Source organism: Caloenas nicobarica, chromosome 22 (assembly GCF_036013445.1).
Source record: "Caloenas nicobarica isolate bCalNic1 chromosome 22, bCalNic1.hap1, whole genome shotgun sequence".
NCBI classification, from domain to species: domain Eukaryota; kingdom Metazoa; phylum Chordata; class Aves; order Columbiformes; family Columbidae; genus Caloenas; species Caloenas nicobarica.
This window is the reverse complement of record NC_088266.1, coordinates 4,171,380-4,186,381: the sequence shown is the minus strand read 5'-3', so window position 1 is coordinate 4,186,381 and position 15,002 is coordinate 4,171,380. Positions and strand designations below refer to the sequence as shown.

The following is a 15,002-nucleotide window of genomic DNA, read 5'->3' as shown; positions in this document are numbered from 1 at the left end:
TCTTAATTGAGCTTATCTTCTTGGTGCGATGATACCTGACTCCTAGGTGTCCAACATTGATTCCACTTCAAAGAAACTGGGTTAGAGGAGCAAAGATGCTCTATAAGGTTGCGAAAAAATATCTGTCAGAAAAACGACTTAGACTCTTGTGTTCATGGCTCCTCACCCACTGTTGGTTTCTTTACATTTCCATATATTTTCCATACATACTTCCATGTATTTTTACATTTTCTTAGAAACACGCAGCTGTGGCTACTGTTTTCCTTATAGCAACTTCTGACAGAGTGCACAGTATGCGCTTGTCCTGCATATTCAATGTTCGTTCTGTGTGTTCTTCAAACACTAAAAGTTCATTTAGTATACACTTTGTATGATTTTTTGTGTGATAAGTCTGGACTGATGGGTTTGCTTTGTTCCTTTCTAAAGTTTTAAGTTTTGAAAATAAGAGAGAAAATAAATAACATTGGGGCAAGTTGCTCTTTACATTGCAGTGAATCTTAGTCTGCAGAGGCTGCTCTCTGGTGGGTATTGTCCAGTGTAGAAAATACCCAGATGCTCTTGTTAGTGTGTTTGGGCAAACAGTAATTCCGGAGTAATATAAAGAACTGGGAATGGTGCATCAGGACAGACTTTCTCATTCTTACGTATAAGACGTTACAGATGTCTGGCTGAGCGCAGATCCTCCAGGCCAGCCCCTTCTACTTCAGTGCCAGAATTCCTGTGACATGCTGGTTCAAGTTGTTGGAAATACGGTTTAAAATGGGAGTTTCGAAGGTAGATCAAACCAAATCCTCCTATATTGCCAGTGTTTTACCTTACCCAAATTTAAGACAACCTCTGGCTTTCTCCGCAGAAGCTTGTAAAGATATTATCACAGATCAAAGAGTAGCCAAAGGCCAATCATTTTGTTACTATTGCTCAACAAGCTGCTTAATAAAATATTTTCCTTTCACACAAAGTAAATGGATCTGAAGCACCAATGTTTTCTGACACTGCTGTTTTGAAAATTTGCGGCAAGTTTTGGTAATGAAGTTTAGTTTCTAGGTTTTCGAAGTTCCACGTACCAAACAGTTCTACTTTTGAGAATGAACTTGTAGAAGAAACGAATATCCTTTCACCTTAATAGAACGGTTTTTGTTGCAGTTCTGAATATAATAGAAAGCAAATTTCATAGACTTGCTGTGTTCTCTGGGTAGTTACTTCAGTTCTATGTGCAGTATTTTTCTTTCCAGCCTGTCTTTCCCTCACGCAGGCTGCGGAATGCTCTGGCTCTGCCTGCCCTCCACCCTGCTTCTGCACGGTACCTGGCACAGCAAATGCCTTTTGAGGTCTCTGAGGAGTTATAATACAAATAATGGTGGTCAGGAACCATCACCATGAGACTAGTTTCTCTGCAGGAATAACAGCAAGTATTTGCAGATCACAGGTTGGGTACACTTGGAAACTTACCCCTTTGATGTATCTAATACTTGTTTTCTCTGAATTCATAGTCTTATTTCTACGGAGGTTGCCTTTTTTTGTAATTTGAATTTTTGGGGAAGCCGAAATTGTGCCTGTTGAATTACACTGTCTGCTACCTGAAGATTTGTTGTAGATTAATTCAAAACCAAGGTGTCCAAATCCTGGTAAGGCTGTGATAGCACTGCATCGAATGGGGCTTTTGCCTTTCAGAGTCCCGAGTCTGAGCCCATTATTCAGCCTCTTCGTCCTGCGTGTTGTTTCTTTACTCTCCTCTTAGTGCTTTGGCCCCTGAAATATATCACTTAGTACTGGGAGATTTTACTTAAGGTATCCCTTCCTTTTTTTCTACATGAAACAGAGATAACATACTTCATATAAGCAAGAAGCTTACTTTACATTAGAAGAGGGAGACCTGACCTCTCTTACTACAAGTGAAACTGTATTTTCCATGCCTTGAAACTACCGGTGAAATACATTTTGCACTGACTTATAATGCTGTGATTTATGCTGTGATATGCTTTGTGATATTACAATGTCCTTTTGCCTTTGTGTTTGATTTTTTCCCCTCTAATAAATTTTAGTGGGAATGTTCAGTGAACGGGAGTATTTACCCAAAATGTCCATAGGAGAATGAGGCATTCTCCTGCTGTCTGCTGTCTCAGAGAAGGAATCCTGTGCATGTTCTTCCCCTCCCGTTAATCTTACTGCATTTTTTTTTCCCCTGTCTTTCCTCCTTGTCTTGAAATAATATTAACAAGGGAGGTATTTTTAAATAGAAAACAACTGGAAGGAAACATCTCTCATGTGCATACATGTTATACACAAATACGAATAAGTGACCAGAAGCAACTTTTTCATTTTACTTTTTGAACTTCTCATATACAGAAAACTGAGAAGGAAAGTTGTAGTACTCGTTCCTGTTTTTTCCACTCCAAGACATGCTAAGCAAGTCTCTTGCCCTTTCTTATTCAGAGCGAAAATACTTTGATCCAGTTTTCTGAAGACAATACTCATTTCATAAGAATATTTAATCAGTAGAAAATAGGGAGGATTTAGTTTGTTTGTTTAGTATTTAACCAAGTGAATAAGGCAGATTAGGGGAAGGGGGGGGGACTGGACCCATAAACAAGGTGATATATAATATTTTTTTTCGTTCTCCTTTTAAATAAATACCGATCAGCTTTATGTTCAGAGACAATAGGAGCCGTTGGCTTAAATTTGCAGTTTACTGTATTTATGGCTGTAATATCAAGGTGCTGCCGTCGTAATTTCATGCCCCAATGAGAAGAGCAAGGTCGAAGCAAATGCTTCCATCGGCATCTGCTAACACACTAACTCATAAACAAGGCCCGGCTGGATCAGGTGGCACGGAATAATACAGGCTAATGAAATACAGCACAGCTTTCCATTACTGTTAGTTTTTACAGTGTCGTCATTACGTGTAATTTATGTTTAAAAAATTCAATTTTATACAAGGCTCTGGGAAATAGGGGTCTACAGGTCAGCCGACGACTTTTAACGGCCCTGAGAGTCCTTATTGCAGTCTACTGTTCCAACAAAATGTTAATAATAAATAAAAAAAAAAATCCTCTTTCACTTTTTCTCTGGTTTGCATATCTTCCTCTGTCTTTTTAATTACAAGTGGCTAAGGAGAGTTTGGGGCTCTAGATGATGTCAGGAGTTATCCCCTTTCCCGATGCTCCCGGGGCGGGTACTATCTGCTTGCTTTGCTTTTGTCTGTCTATCAATCACCTGGGGTCCTGTAAATGGAGTAAACACAGCTGAGGAGAGGGAGATACTTAACAACCTCTCTCCCAAACCCTCACCCTCTGACATTGCCCTCCTCTCCTCCATTACACTTCATTTTATTAGAGACTCCAAAAAGCTTGGCCAGGAAGAGAAACTGCTGCTGATGTATTTATTTATTTATATCTACTACGTCCAAAATACTTTTTATTTTAACCTTTTCCTTCCCGGTTGACTCGCTGTAATTCTTAGCGTCGTACTGTTAAATCAGGTTTTCCTTCCTTATTTTAGTGCTGTGTAGCAGAGGTTTGAGCACCTTTCCCAGTTCTGATTGCTGCTTAGTCACCCCGATGGCTTAAAGTATAGAATGTTACTTAAAGATTGTAATTGCATAATTGACAGTCTTACAGATGAATAGAGCCGCAAGAATTCCAAGCCTTCTCAGTAACTTTTTAACTTTTATTTCTGCATTTTTTGGCCTGACAGTTGAGTCCAGTCAATTTCCCTTGGATGTTTGGGTTCCTTTACACAAAGTTTGCCTGGAAGCACAGAGCAGGATGTTTACATTCAAATAATGCAAATGAAGGGTAAAAAAAACCAGAGTGATGTTTCTGAGACCTCAGGTTTGGTTAAAAAGTTGGGTTGGGCTCAGCCTCAGGAACGCCCCATGGACCAAGATGTCTGAAAGGAAATGGATCCAGAGGCTGTGCCTTTCTGACCTTATTGAAATGTGTTCAACTAAGCAGAGGGGATACAGGACAAACATTTGATAAAAGAGTCACCCAGCATTGCATGCAACAGACTGAACAGGTGGAATCATTAGTCTGGATCAGATCCCAGAAGGTTTTTATGACGATTCTTTTAAAATGTGGCCATGTTCTTTCTGAGCAGAGTTGACTCAGTGGCTTCCAGGAACAGGAGCGCACTGTCGTTTCAGGCTGTCTACGGTACATCTTCCTTTTAGTCATATGATGCCAGGCACTAACTTTGGGTACTCATATCGTTTGTTGTAGCTAAACAAGTTTTCCGGTTCTATTTATTTTTCTTCTTAATAGAAAGTGTGTGCATATGTGAGGAAAACAAGAACAGATACCAGCCGCTGCCCTCCCTGCAAAAGGGTGGGTGTGATGGCAGCTCCAGGGTGGTCTGTCAGAGTGGTAATAAAATTGGCTTTGGAAACCCGCAAAAGGAACTTAATTCTTTCCACCACCTTTCCCTATCATGGCAGAATGCTTTATTTCTTCCTAACCAGAATTTTTCTGCCTAAAGCTAATGTTGCCTTCAGGTTGTGTAAATCTTGCATGAATTACTGGACTGAGCAATGCAAGGAGGACTGTAATGAAGAGAAAGATATGCTCAGTGGATGGAGTGGGAAAAAGGGTTGTCACTGAAATGTCAGGGAAGGAAAAGAAGAAACTTAGTGGCTCATCTATTTAAGCTCCTGCAAAGGTTTTGCATTGCAATTATTGCTACTGTGTTTCATCCAGAAAATAGAGAAGAATGGATTTATGGTAAACCAACAGATTGGGACTCACATCTCCTGAGTTTTTATTTTCTGACTGGCAGAGGTTCAGTTCTGACCTTGGAGCACTTCTTATATCTGTATGTTTCACTTCTTCCTCAGCTGTAAAATATGCACAACAGTATTTTTATGTACATGACGTCTTTATATTAAATAGTAGTAGATATTATAAAAGGTCCTAAATAGACAGTCAAGTCTTAAAAGTTTTTGGGCAAAGGAGCTTTTTGTGCAATACCCAAGGTGCAGGCACTAAGAGATGTTTGTAACAACCCGTTTTATTCTCTGACTTGCTCTAATTCTGTGTTTGACTACAATTTACAGAGGCTGAGTGTTCCCTGAAAACTGAGTGGCAGCAGTGACAATCACAACAGAGGGTCGGCAAGAACAATCATGGGTGCTGGATTATTCAAATCAACACCCTGAAGCCTGAAAAGGAAATTTTAAGGCTTTGTGAAAATTATGACTAATTCTTTGCACTGGCTGTGGTGCTGCAGAGGAATGAAATGGATGATGGGGGGAAGGGAATGGGTTTGCATTCTGTAGGGCTCTGAAGACAGTTTCCTTGCATCCTTCTCCTCAGCTCAGTCCTTGCTCAGTACCCTCTGCGGTTAGATTATTCCTTGCAGATAGCAATCAACTGGAAGGAAGTGTGTGTCTAATTTGCATGAGATTATTTAAAACAAAAAAAAAAAGGTCTGCATTAGTCAGGGTGATGGTAAACAACGCAAAGAGATGCCTTTTATAATATAGCCGTGGCTCAGCTTTCAAAGCCAAATATAATTCACTTACAATTGGCAGTTTCCTTTATTGTTCCTTTTAACCTTTTGCATTCTGCATGGTCTTGATCTTGCTGCGACTCTAGAAGAACAAAAATGTTTGTTTTCCAAAGTGTTGAGAAGTGGATTTAGAGCAACTCTTCTGTTAAAATGAAATGATTTTCTTGACATACCTATTTGAGACATATATTAGACACAAAGCTCCCGTTTTCATGGCACTGCTTTTGCATCCAAGGAAAGCGGTGATCTTTTTCGGTTACCAACTTCCTGCTAGATTAGAACAATGAATAGATCATGGATACTTTTTTACATAATGCAGTGACAGAAGGACTGTGATAAAATAAAGCAAGATAAAATATTGGAACAGACGACACTTTGATCTGGTTTAGAAATTCCCACTTTTCGATGTAATTAATGTATCAAGGTTGAATAATTTGGGGCATGGAAAACTCATACTGTGTGCATACATGTGTGTAGGTGGTGCATCTGAAAAAAAGTTCAGTCCAAAGGGAATTTTGATGAGTTACTTATAATTGCCTGAGGACACTCTTAGAATATCCTGTGCATTTTTGTTAGTGTGTGAGAAATGACAACCATGAAGACAGGGATATTTATGAATCTACACGATAAGCATTGTTTCCTGCTCTTTTTGTAGAATGAAGTAAGGATCCTCTGTAATTTACGTACATTTCTAAGTGTTAAATATTATCAGACTCGCTGTGTTTGCATGGAAATAGAACAAAATGCCCTGTTCTAGTTGGATCCACACTTGCAGACAAATATTTTCTCCATCTTTATGAAATTCCGTAGCTGCAGTGTTGCCATCTGTTTAAGCTTTCTCCTACATTGGATAATTAGGACCTGGTCAAAACAGTTTCTTTCTGATAAGGGCTTCACTTTTTAACAGGTATTAGACACCATAAATATTGCTTTTGTGCCTAGAACAGTAGGCTGAGTTGTGTTCTTGTGCCTTTTATTATTCTCAGTGCAAGTCGTGTTCCATACTGTTACATGTGGGTTTGGTTCCTTACTTATTTGAGGCATGGAGCAAATAAAAGCAAAGGGTTGATTTTGTCAGATTGCAGAACCACAGATCAGGAACTTCGGATTTCTGATACTATATCTGACACAGTCAATATTCTGTTATGTTAGAGAAATCACCTGACTTACACATCTATACATCAGTATCTGCACTGTACAGTAGATACAATAGGAACTCACAGTATCTCACATACTCACAGGAACAGGGAAAAGATCTGTTAACAGTTATAAAGCTTTCTGAATACCAGAAGCACTGTTAGAGCTTTACAATATTAAATAAAAGTTCTGAGACAGATTTGTGTATTTTCTGGCAATATCGTTTGTGCTACAGATTATTCTCTCTAGACCCCCAGTATGCATTTAATTTTAACATCCTGAAAAAATTTCTCGAGACTTGGATAATATGCCCAGAAGCCTGGCCATTTTCTATGTTGTGTCCTCCTGTAATGTGCTTTAAAGGATTAAATTCAGGAATTTCATCTCCCAGTGATATTTCATGGATCTCGAGTGGAGGTGATGGAGAGAGCATTCCCCCATTTTTCTCCCACTGCTCTGCTATTGGTACCGTGTTCCTCCACTGTGCTCAGTCCCTACAACTGTGTGAGAATCATGTGCTCTGCCTCTTCTAAATATCCTTCCTTAAATGTCTGTTCTCACTTCCAGCCTTTCTGAATGTTTTTGCATACATGCTACATATGTCATAAAAGGTCCTGAGTCACTTCACGTGTTCCTCGTGGCAGGGACACTGTCTGTCTGTCTGCTTCTGCGCGGGAGAATAACAGCAACAATACACAGCTCTCCAGGCCCCACACCATGGTTGCCATCCGAGTACTGAAATCCTTTTCTAGAGGATGTTTTCTCCTGTTGGAAAAAATAATCCATTCTTCACAGATGCTGGTCATCCTGAATCCTTTAGCTGCTTTTCTTCCCCCTCTTGTTGGCCAAGTCCTTCCCATATGTTGTGGCCAATTACAGATGGTCATCCTGGCATTTCCCGATGGCAGGAGTCACTGCACCAACACGTCCCATGTGTGCGGGGTTACTACAGCTCGGCCTGAAATAAAACCCCGGCTGCCCTCGGGCAATCTAATCACGCAGCCGTACGCTGGGGCGATGCTGCACTGGAAGTTTGGGCTTGGCCTTGTTTTGATCTGTTTTGTTATAGTTTTATTTCCTCCTTACATTCTGTGTCCCATTCATACTAATCACAGTCAGTCCCGATTTTTTTTCTTTTTATTTCTGCATTTGTCATAAAATAAAGCAAATTATTCCCGTCTTCGGAAACGATCTAGACTAATTAGTCGTCTAACCCAATAATTAGTTTTTTGTTTCCCTGTCTGTTTTCATGCATTATTGTTAGTTTTTTCCCCTCTTTTTTTTTTTTACACCATTACAGATTAAAATGAGCCACATTTGCAGTTGATGGTATCTTTTTTTCGGGGGAAGAATGGAGAATTGCAATAGAAAGCTACTTCAAAAGCAGCAATAAACTCAAGGATAAATTAAGGAAATTGAATGAGCCACATTTGGAAGCAGCGTTGAGGCTAATATTCTGTCGCTTAAGGTTAAATTGCAACAGAGAAAGAGAGAGGGAGACATTCCAGTGAATCCAAAATTGGGGAGGCATTACTGCTCAAGTCGGTGCCAAAATTCTTTGCAGCTTGAAAGGGTTCTGCCTGGCTTGAGAATTTAATTATGCGTGCATCAAGTGGGGAAAGGTGCTAAACTGATCTCATTTCCTCTGCTCCCCCAGGCCTGACAGACGAAGAGATCGACCTGGCGTTCCAGCAGTCGGGCACGAGCACGGATGAGCCACAGTCCCCAGGTCCTTCTGCACAGCTGGTGCCAGCTCAGCCCCCTCACCCTGTCGTGCACAGTAAGTAACACTTCGAAAAACATCTGGTCTTGTTGCTTTCTGCAGTGATTTCTGCAACAATTTCACAGATTTCCGTGCCAGATCCTAGATTTCAATTTGAGTAATGCCATACTTTTTTGTCAGATTTGGACACCAAATTGTACTTTGAATGCACTTCATATTTGTTGACGCCCGTGACAAGATCAAATTACACGAGGAAAAAGATATACAAATGGTCATCGTCTACAAACAAACATCATACATACTAGTCTATGACACCTCTTGACCTGAAGGTTTAAAGTCAATACAAATTAGATTCTCACCCGCTATGAGGACTTGAAAAAAGCATTTAGTCAACATAGAACTCAGTCTTCCTTTCTAAAACTTAAGGTCACGCTTCCATTCATCAGCAGGGTTTTCTAATATTTAGATCATTAATATGTGATAGAGCTGATAGATTATTGGGTAGGAGGTGCTGTGAAAGTGCAGCCCCGTTATGTCTTTAGTTATTGCAACAGTGGACTCTGTTCAATAAACTGTTGGTCATCATCTCAAAGTTTTGTATTTTAGTTAGACAACTTATTTTCTTAACTAGTCAGGCAACCGATCAGCTCATAGAATCATAGAATATCTTGAGTTGGATGGGACCCATAAGGATCATCAGGCTCAAGTCCCTGCTTCTCACAGGACTATCTAAAACTAAACCATAAGACTAAAAGTGTCATGCAGATGCTCCTTGAACCCTGACAGTTAATGCCTCGAACAATTACTCAAAAGAGGTGTATTTTCAGCATGAACAGCAAGCTAGAATGGAAGGTGGTCAGGACCTAGTCTGTGACTTCTGTGTGTGAGTTTAAGGTCTGGCACAATTAACCCCCAGTACGAATGAGTTTTAAGAGTGCTATCAGGTTACAAATAATAATAAACAGTTAATAAGGATCCTTAATTTTAACAAGCTTTCTCTCTTCAATCTTAAATAACCTGAGGGGTGACAGCAGAAATTCTGTGTAGACTGTGTGGATATGATTGTGTGATTTCGTGTACAAAATACACTCTCAAAGAATTTTTAAAGTTTCCAACATAATCTGTGTAGACTCAAAATGTACATATATATTTGCATTTTAAAACAAACCTCGCAAAAAAGTATCTAAGCTCCAAACAATAAAAAGCAAAGTGCACACCATTAAAAATCCATCAAAAGAAGCTATTCAGCTCACATGTGTGTCTGGCAGTTTGAAAAGCATTTCACTTACCTGCTAAGTATTAAGAAGAGGATTTCGATACTGCTCCTAAACAATTCTAGGTCAGATATTTGCCCATGTAACAGTCCACTTAAGGCCGTGTTTTCCATGGTATCACAACTGCAAAAAGAATATGTGCATTTCTGCAGAGCTGATGGATGAGGCTGTGCAGTGGCTCGGTGCTCTTTCAAGGCGCCTTGGTTGCTGTAGGTTATCTCATCAGTTGGATGCTAATCTTGTAATGAGTATTTCTGAATCAGTTCAAATCTGCTCCAGGACAGTTGTTTCTGTGATAGTTTACTAAGTCAATTCATCTTTCACAGATTTGTCAGGAGTTGTCATGTACAGAGAAAGATAGATACTACTTTTTCTGTCTATCTGTTATGCTTATCTTCTTACAGAGTGTTCGTGACACTAGTGTTGGAATGCGTCAAGGTTTGAAGTTCAAAAGTATATCTAAAGGGCTAATGAGACAGGTAGACTGCTGAATCTGTAAGTTGACTTGATGGGAACAACTCATATTGGAAGAGCTTATATTGAAAAAGATCAGGAGCTGTATTTGCCTTCCCCAAAGAATACATCTGAGTTTCTTGTGAAGCAGCATCTGATCTGCTGGAGCTTAGGTCTTGAAGACTGTGAACTACTCTGTGTTTGATATTTTTGGTTCTTTTTAAGGGGTTTTTTTGGAGTAGTTTTGACTCCTCTACACAAAATCACAAACTATTTTTATAAGTTACATTAAAACGGTGGGTTATGAGTACAAAAGTTCAGGATGGCTTCACAACCATCTCAGGAGTTCATTCAGTAATGGACCAAACAGCCAAGTTGGTGATCTTGCCAGCAACTGCAGTGTAAGATGGTAATTCGTACCACTTAAATACTTCCTTTTGTACAAATTAAACTGCTAGTGTAGGTTCTAATGTTTTGTTGGTAATAGCCATTACCTATGTGAGTACTTTTTTATTCTTGAAGAGTTAACGAGAAGCAGATTTGTAAGCCTTCAGAGTCACATAGTTCTTAAATGCCGAACTCCTCCTGGGTTTGGTGTAAGAGGAACAATAATAACTTTTGGGAGGAAGAGACAAGAATTAAGTTTCCTGGCACTACATTTTAGCTCAATACCATCACTACTATTTCTCCTGTTCTTAAGGAGTAATTCTTTCCCTCCAGTTTGTACTTTTGCCAAGAGGTGTCAAAACTGCGTTAAAAAAAAAAAAAAGCTTAAAAAAAGCTTGAATTTGATTAATATAGAGAAACAAGACTTTGCCTGACTGATAATAAAACTGATAAATGACATTTGAATTACTTGTAGCAGTAATTTATTACATAAAATATCTTTTATTTGACATGTGATTAGTTGCTGGAAGCATCACTCAATCTGACTAGTTTAAACATGCTCTAAAATGAGCCCCCAGTAAAAAACCAGGGCTGTCTGCTGTTGGCGTTATGAAATATACTGATCCAGCAGTGAGGACCAAAATCTGACTTTAAATATTTAAATGATTAGTTGTTTTTTTTTTTTTACCTTTCTAACCCCTATAATTACAAGCAAACTCAGGGGAGTTTCTGAGCTAGGTGTGCAGAGCTGCAGGCTTATCATGCAGGAATCGTCTTTTCTTCCCCGTGCTCTCCCTTTATGGGTTTTGTGCAGATTTCACCCATGCTTAAAAGTCATCTCCAATGACTGTTTTTCTTGCCATTTGGATGTTCTTCTACCACCTCTGTGTCTTATGTGGGAGGCTGTAGAATACAGACTGTTTTCTCTTACAATTACAAATGGTAACTAGAATCCAAGTTGGGGTTTTTTTCTCCAACTCCTGTCTGTGGGTTCACTTCTTCCCCTTGGAAAATCACCTCCTCCACCCGCAGTTTCTACAGTTTCAAATGTGGATACTACTGAGGCTGACCTTACTTGGATGCACAAGGCCTAATTAATTGATGTCGGGAAAGTTAATTCTGAGAGTCACGGGGATCTTAGAAATAGTAAATGTTTACTCTGGAGTTGCAATTTGCAGTTGCTGCTGTGAAAATTAAATATACTTTGAGAAAACACAGATTTACAGCTGGAGAAAATGTCTGTGTCCTTTCCATTTGCCTTTTGAGGGTCTCTTATGTAGAATGGTTGCTACTTCCCCAGTACATAGTGTGTCTCTTTGGGGAGGATTTCAGTGCCTAAACTGAAGGGTAACTGGGCTATTAGTGCTTTTTCACTTTCGCTGAATTTTATTCCAATTCTACAAGTGGAGAAATTGAGGATATGCAAAGAAGTCGGTGTGAGAACTGAGGTTACAACTGAGAAACTTCTAACCCTTTCTCCACCCCACATTTTAGATTAGAATATTGCAAGAGAAAGAAAGATCGAATGTGGATTTTAGGCAGGGCTGTGACATTCTTCATAACATTGTAAAGTTGATGTGGTCAATGCTGAGCCTTTACTGCGTCCCTCACTCGCTTTTCCTCTCCACCCGCCACGCTTTTTTTTTGCCACAAGACAGAATTATTTCACACATCTCCAAAATGAGTAAAATGGCATTTCAGCTTCTTGTCTTTATAGACTCTCTGAACTTTAGGAAAGATCATTCTGGTCCCTTTTCATTAATAATGAAAACCAGGGGGCAATAAAATGTTCTTAGCTCAAGCATTACAGGAACGGAGGGAGAGACGAGCGAGGTGAGAGGGCAAAGCAGACGCGGTTCTACAGGTGTCTCTCCTTTCTACTCAGAGGTCACCCAGCTGGGAAGTAGTTGGGGACAGCTGGTCAAGGACTGACTGCCATGGACATGGCACCTGGACCCACTCGGTCTCTGAGATTAATTAACCCTTTACAAAAGGCCGTTCAGCCTGGAATGAGTTGTGTTGTCGTAGAAGGATGTTTTTAATCAGAAGTTCAGGGCAGAGAACTGGACAACCAAGAGACTTCAGATACTGGAAATGACAGTGGCAGCAGAGTAAGGAGGGGAAGCGGGATGGATGGCTGGGGTTTGCTACAAGATTAGCCAGAGATCATTTTAAATCCTGACATGTACACAGCCAGCTACTGCATCTTAGCTGATGTGTGTTAACTCATTAAGTTAAAAAGTTATGATAATTTGATCATGTGCCTAAGCTCCTAAACTGCAACTGCAGAACCCAAAATACTGCTGGTGACACTATTCACCAGTTCTGACAGAGCGTCTTTAATTTGTTCGGGTTCCTAGCCAGTGGATAATTTGAGGAGCTGTGTCCTGAAATGTAGGAAGAAGCTCCGAGTGTCAGTATTTGAGAGTCGGTGTCTGTTTGTAGAGCCTGAAGGCTGGGATTAGGAGTAACCCTTGCAAGGAAATGCCTGTAGAAGATCTCAGCTACAGGAAAAATGGCAATAGGTGAGCAAAGCAGAAAGGAGACAAGCTTCCAGCCATTTCAGCCAGTTAAGCCTCCCTTTGAAAGCCTAAATTGAAACTTCGGAGAACTGAATGCATTTCCGAGACGTTGCAGGTCACATGTAGATTTGGATCTGTCTGTCTGGAGACTGCACACTGGCCTCCACCTCACCAGTTCTGCCCACATCCTGCCACTGAACTTTAGGAAAGATCATTCTGCATCTTCTTTATTATTAAAGAAAACTGGGGGCAGTACAAGATTCGTTGCAGAAACTGCGAGGGAGGTAAAAGGATAAAGCTGGTGGAAAACTACAGGTGTCTTGTGATTCTGCTTGAAGGAGCAGAGCGTATCTTTGCTTTGCTGTGTGGAGTTGAAGCTTCTGTGCAGAATTGTGTGTTAAGTATCTGAAGTTTTAATCTACTTCTTTACCTCTTTCTGTACATATTTAATGGCATGTTCTCTCTGCTCTTTATGTGTGCTTTGGTACCTATTCGTAATTCAGGCTTGAAAGATACTGGATCCTCCCTTACTGAAACAGTCTGTAATTGCTGACACAGTGTTCATAAATCCATTTATTGCCCTGATTTCTCTTCTTTCTCAAAACACTCATTCTGTCTTTTTTCTGCTTTGGTCTGGCTCTCTGGCTTTGTCCCCATTTTCAAAAATTATGATAGTGAAGAACAGTTGCTTTTCAAGTAACGAGTTAACCTTAGCTACTGCTAACACCACAGATGGTTATCTGGAGAAAGTGCAGTAGGGCTCAGAGTGCCTTCTCCAAGGAAAGAGTAGCGCAAACCAGCTTGATGGAATTTTTTAAGTTGCTGCTGTGATTTATCTCCCTTTGACACCTTGTGCAAGGCCAGTGTCGGCGCTAGAGGTCTGGACAGATGTTTCAGTGTCCACAGACCAGAAGCCTGCACGCTGTACCTGAGAGACTACCAGCGTCTTCATGCCCCCTGCTCAGTAAATCTATGCCTGCTAAGAAACAGCAGAACTGGCATTAGTCATTGCTCTTTTCTCTGATAAATTGGGTGTATGAAAGTGTCACTTGCAGTTCTAATGATGATTGTTTCTTGATTTTGGCCTTTAGGTCCACCTGGCTCGAGATGGCGAGATTATGGGGCTTTGGCTATCATAATGGCAGGAATTGCCTTTGGATTCCACCAGCTCTACAAGGTAATATCTCCCTCTCTGCTATTACACTGTACTCTGAGAGAATGATGTTACACTGCTGCTGTCAAAATGATCGTGTTGGTTCCAAGTTGGTGAAGCATCTCTTTTCTTACTGGCACTGCCATTGGTATATTGGAGAAATGCCGACACCTAACACGAAAATGCAGAGTCAAGAAGTGGCAAGCAAACAAAACTAGTTTTTAGCAGTGATTCTCAAACTGCTAGTTTTTAGCTTGTGCTTCCTCTGGCCTTTCCTGGGCCTTTCTCCTCCTTTTCCCACTTCTGCATTTCTTGCCTTGTGAGCGTAGTTCAGATGTTGCAACGTATCAGTGAGTTCACATTTGAGAGCATAAGATCTGAAATTGTACTCTGTATGTGATGGATGTTTCTCTGGACTGAGAGTTGATCCAGGAAACACTAAATGGAGTTAGGAACTGGTTTTTAGCACCCCCAAAAATGTAACCACAGAGCTCATATCTTCTCTTCTGCAATTTCTGTTAACACCTCCTCTAGAGGGAATTTCTTTTCTCAGCCAGGTGTGCGGATAAATGATCATTGGCTCTGTGATAAAGGCTGAGGTTTGGGTGGTGGACTTCGAGGATGTTTCAGGTAGATTAGAAAGACCACTTTGTATATCGCTGTTTCCTGAAAAAGTTTCTGTACTCCCTGCAGAAATACCTGCTTCCTCTCATCATGGGAGGCAAAGAAGACAGGAAACAACTTCAGAGGATTGAGTCAAACATTTCTGAGATGAGTGGCAGTGTGACACAGACAGGTAAAGATTAATGACTCCATCAATTCACCCCTCAAAGTCTTTCTCCCTATAT

The 15,002-nt window shown here is 40.3% G+C and overlaps 1 protein-coding gene across 1 annotated transcript in view; it reads left to right on the top strand.

Moving 5' to 3' along the window:
• The window catches only part of PEX14 (peroxisomal biogenesis factor 14), a 68,591-nt gene that overhangs the window by 46,127 nt on the left and 7,462 nt on the right, over positions 1-15,002 (top strand). The window contains exons 4-6 of the mRNA XM_065649992.1: positions 8,300-8,422; positions 14,093-14,178; positions 14,848-14,950. Of these exons, the coding sequence (XP_065506064.1) occupies positions 8,300-8,422; positions 14,093-14,178; positions 14,848-14,950 (312 nt within the window). The remainder of the gene's footprint in view (positions 1-8,299; positions 8,423-14,092; positions 14,179-14,847; positions 14,951-15,002) is intronic.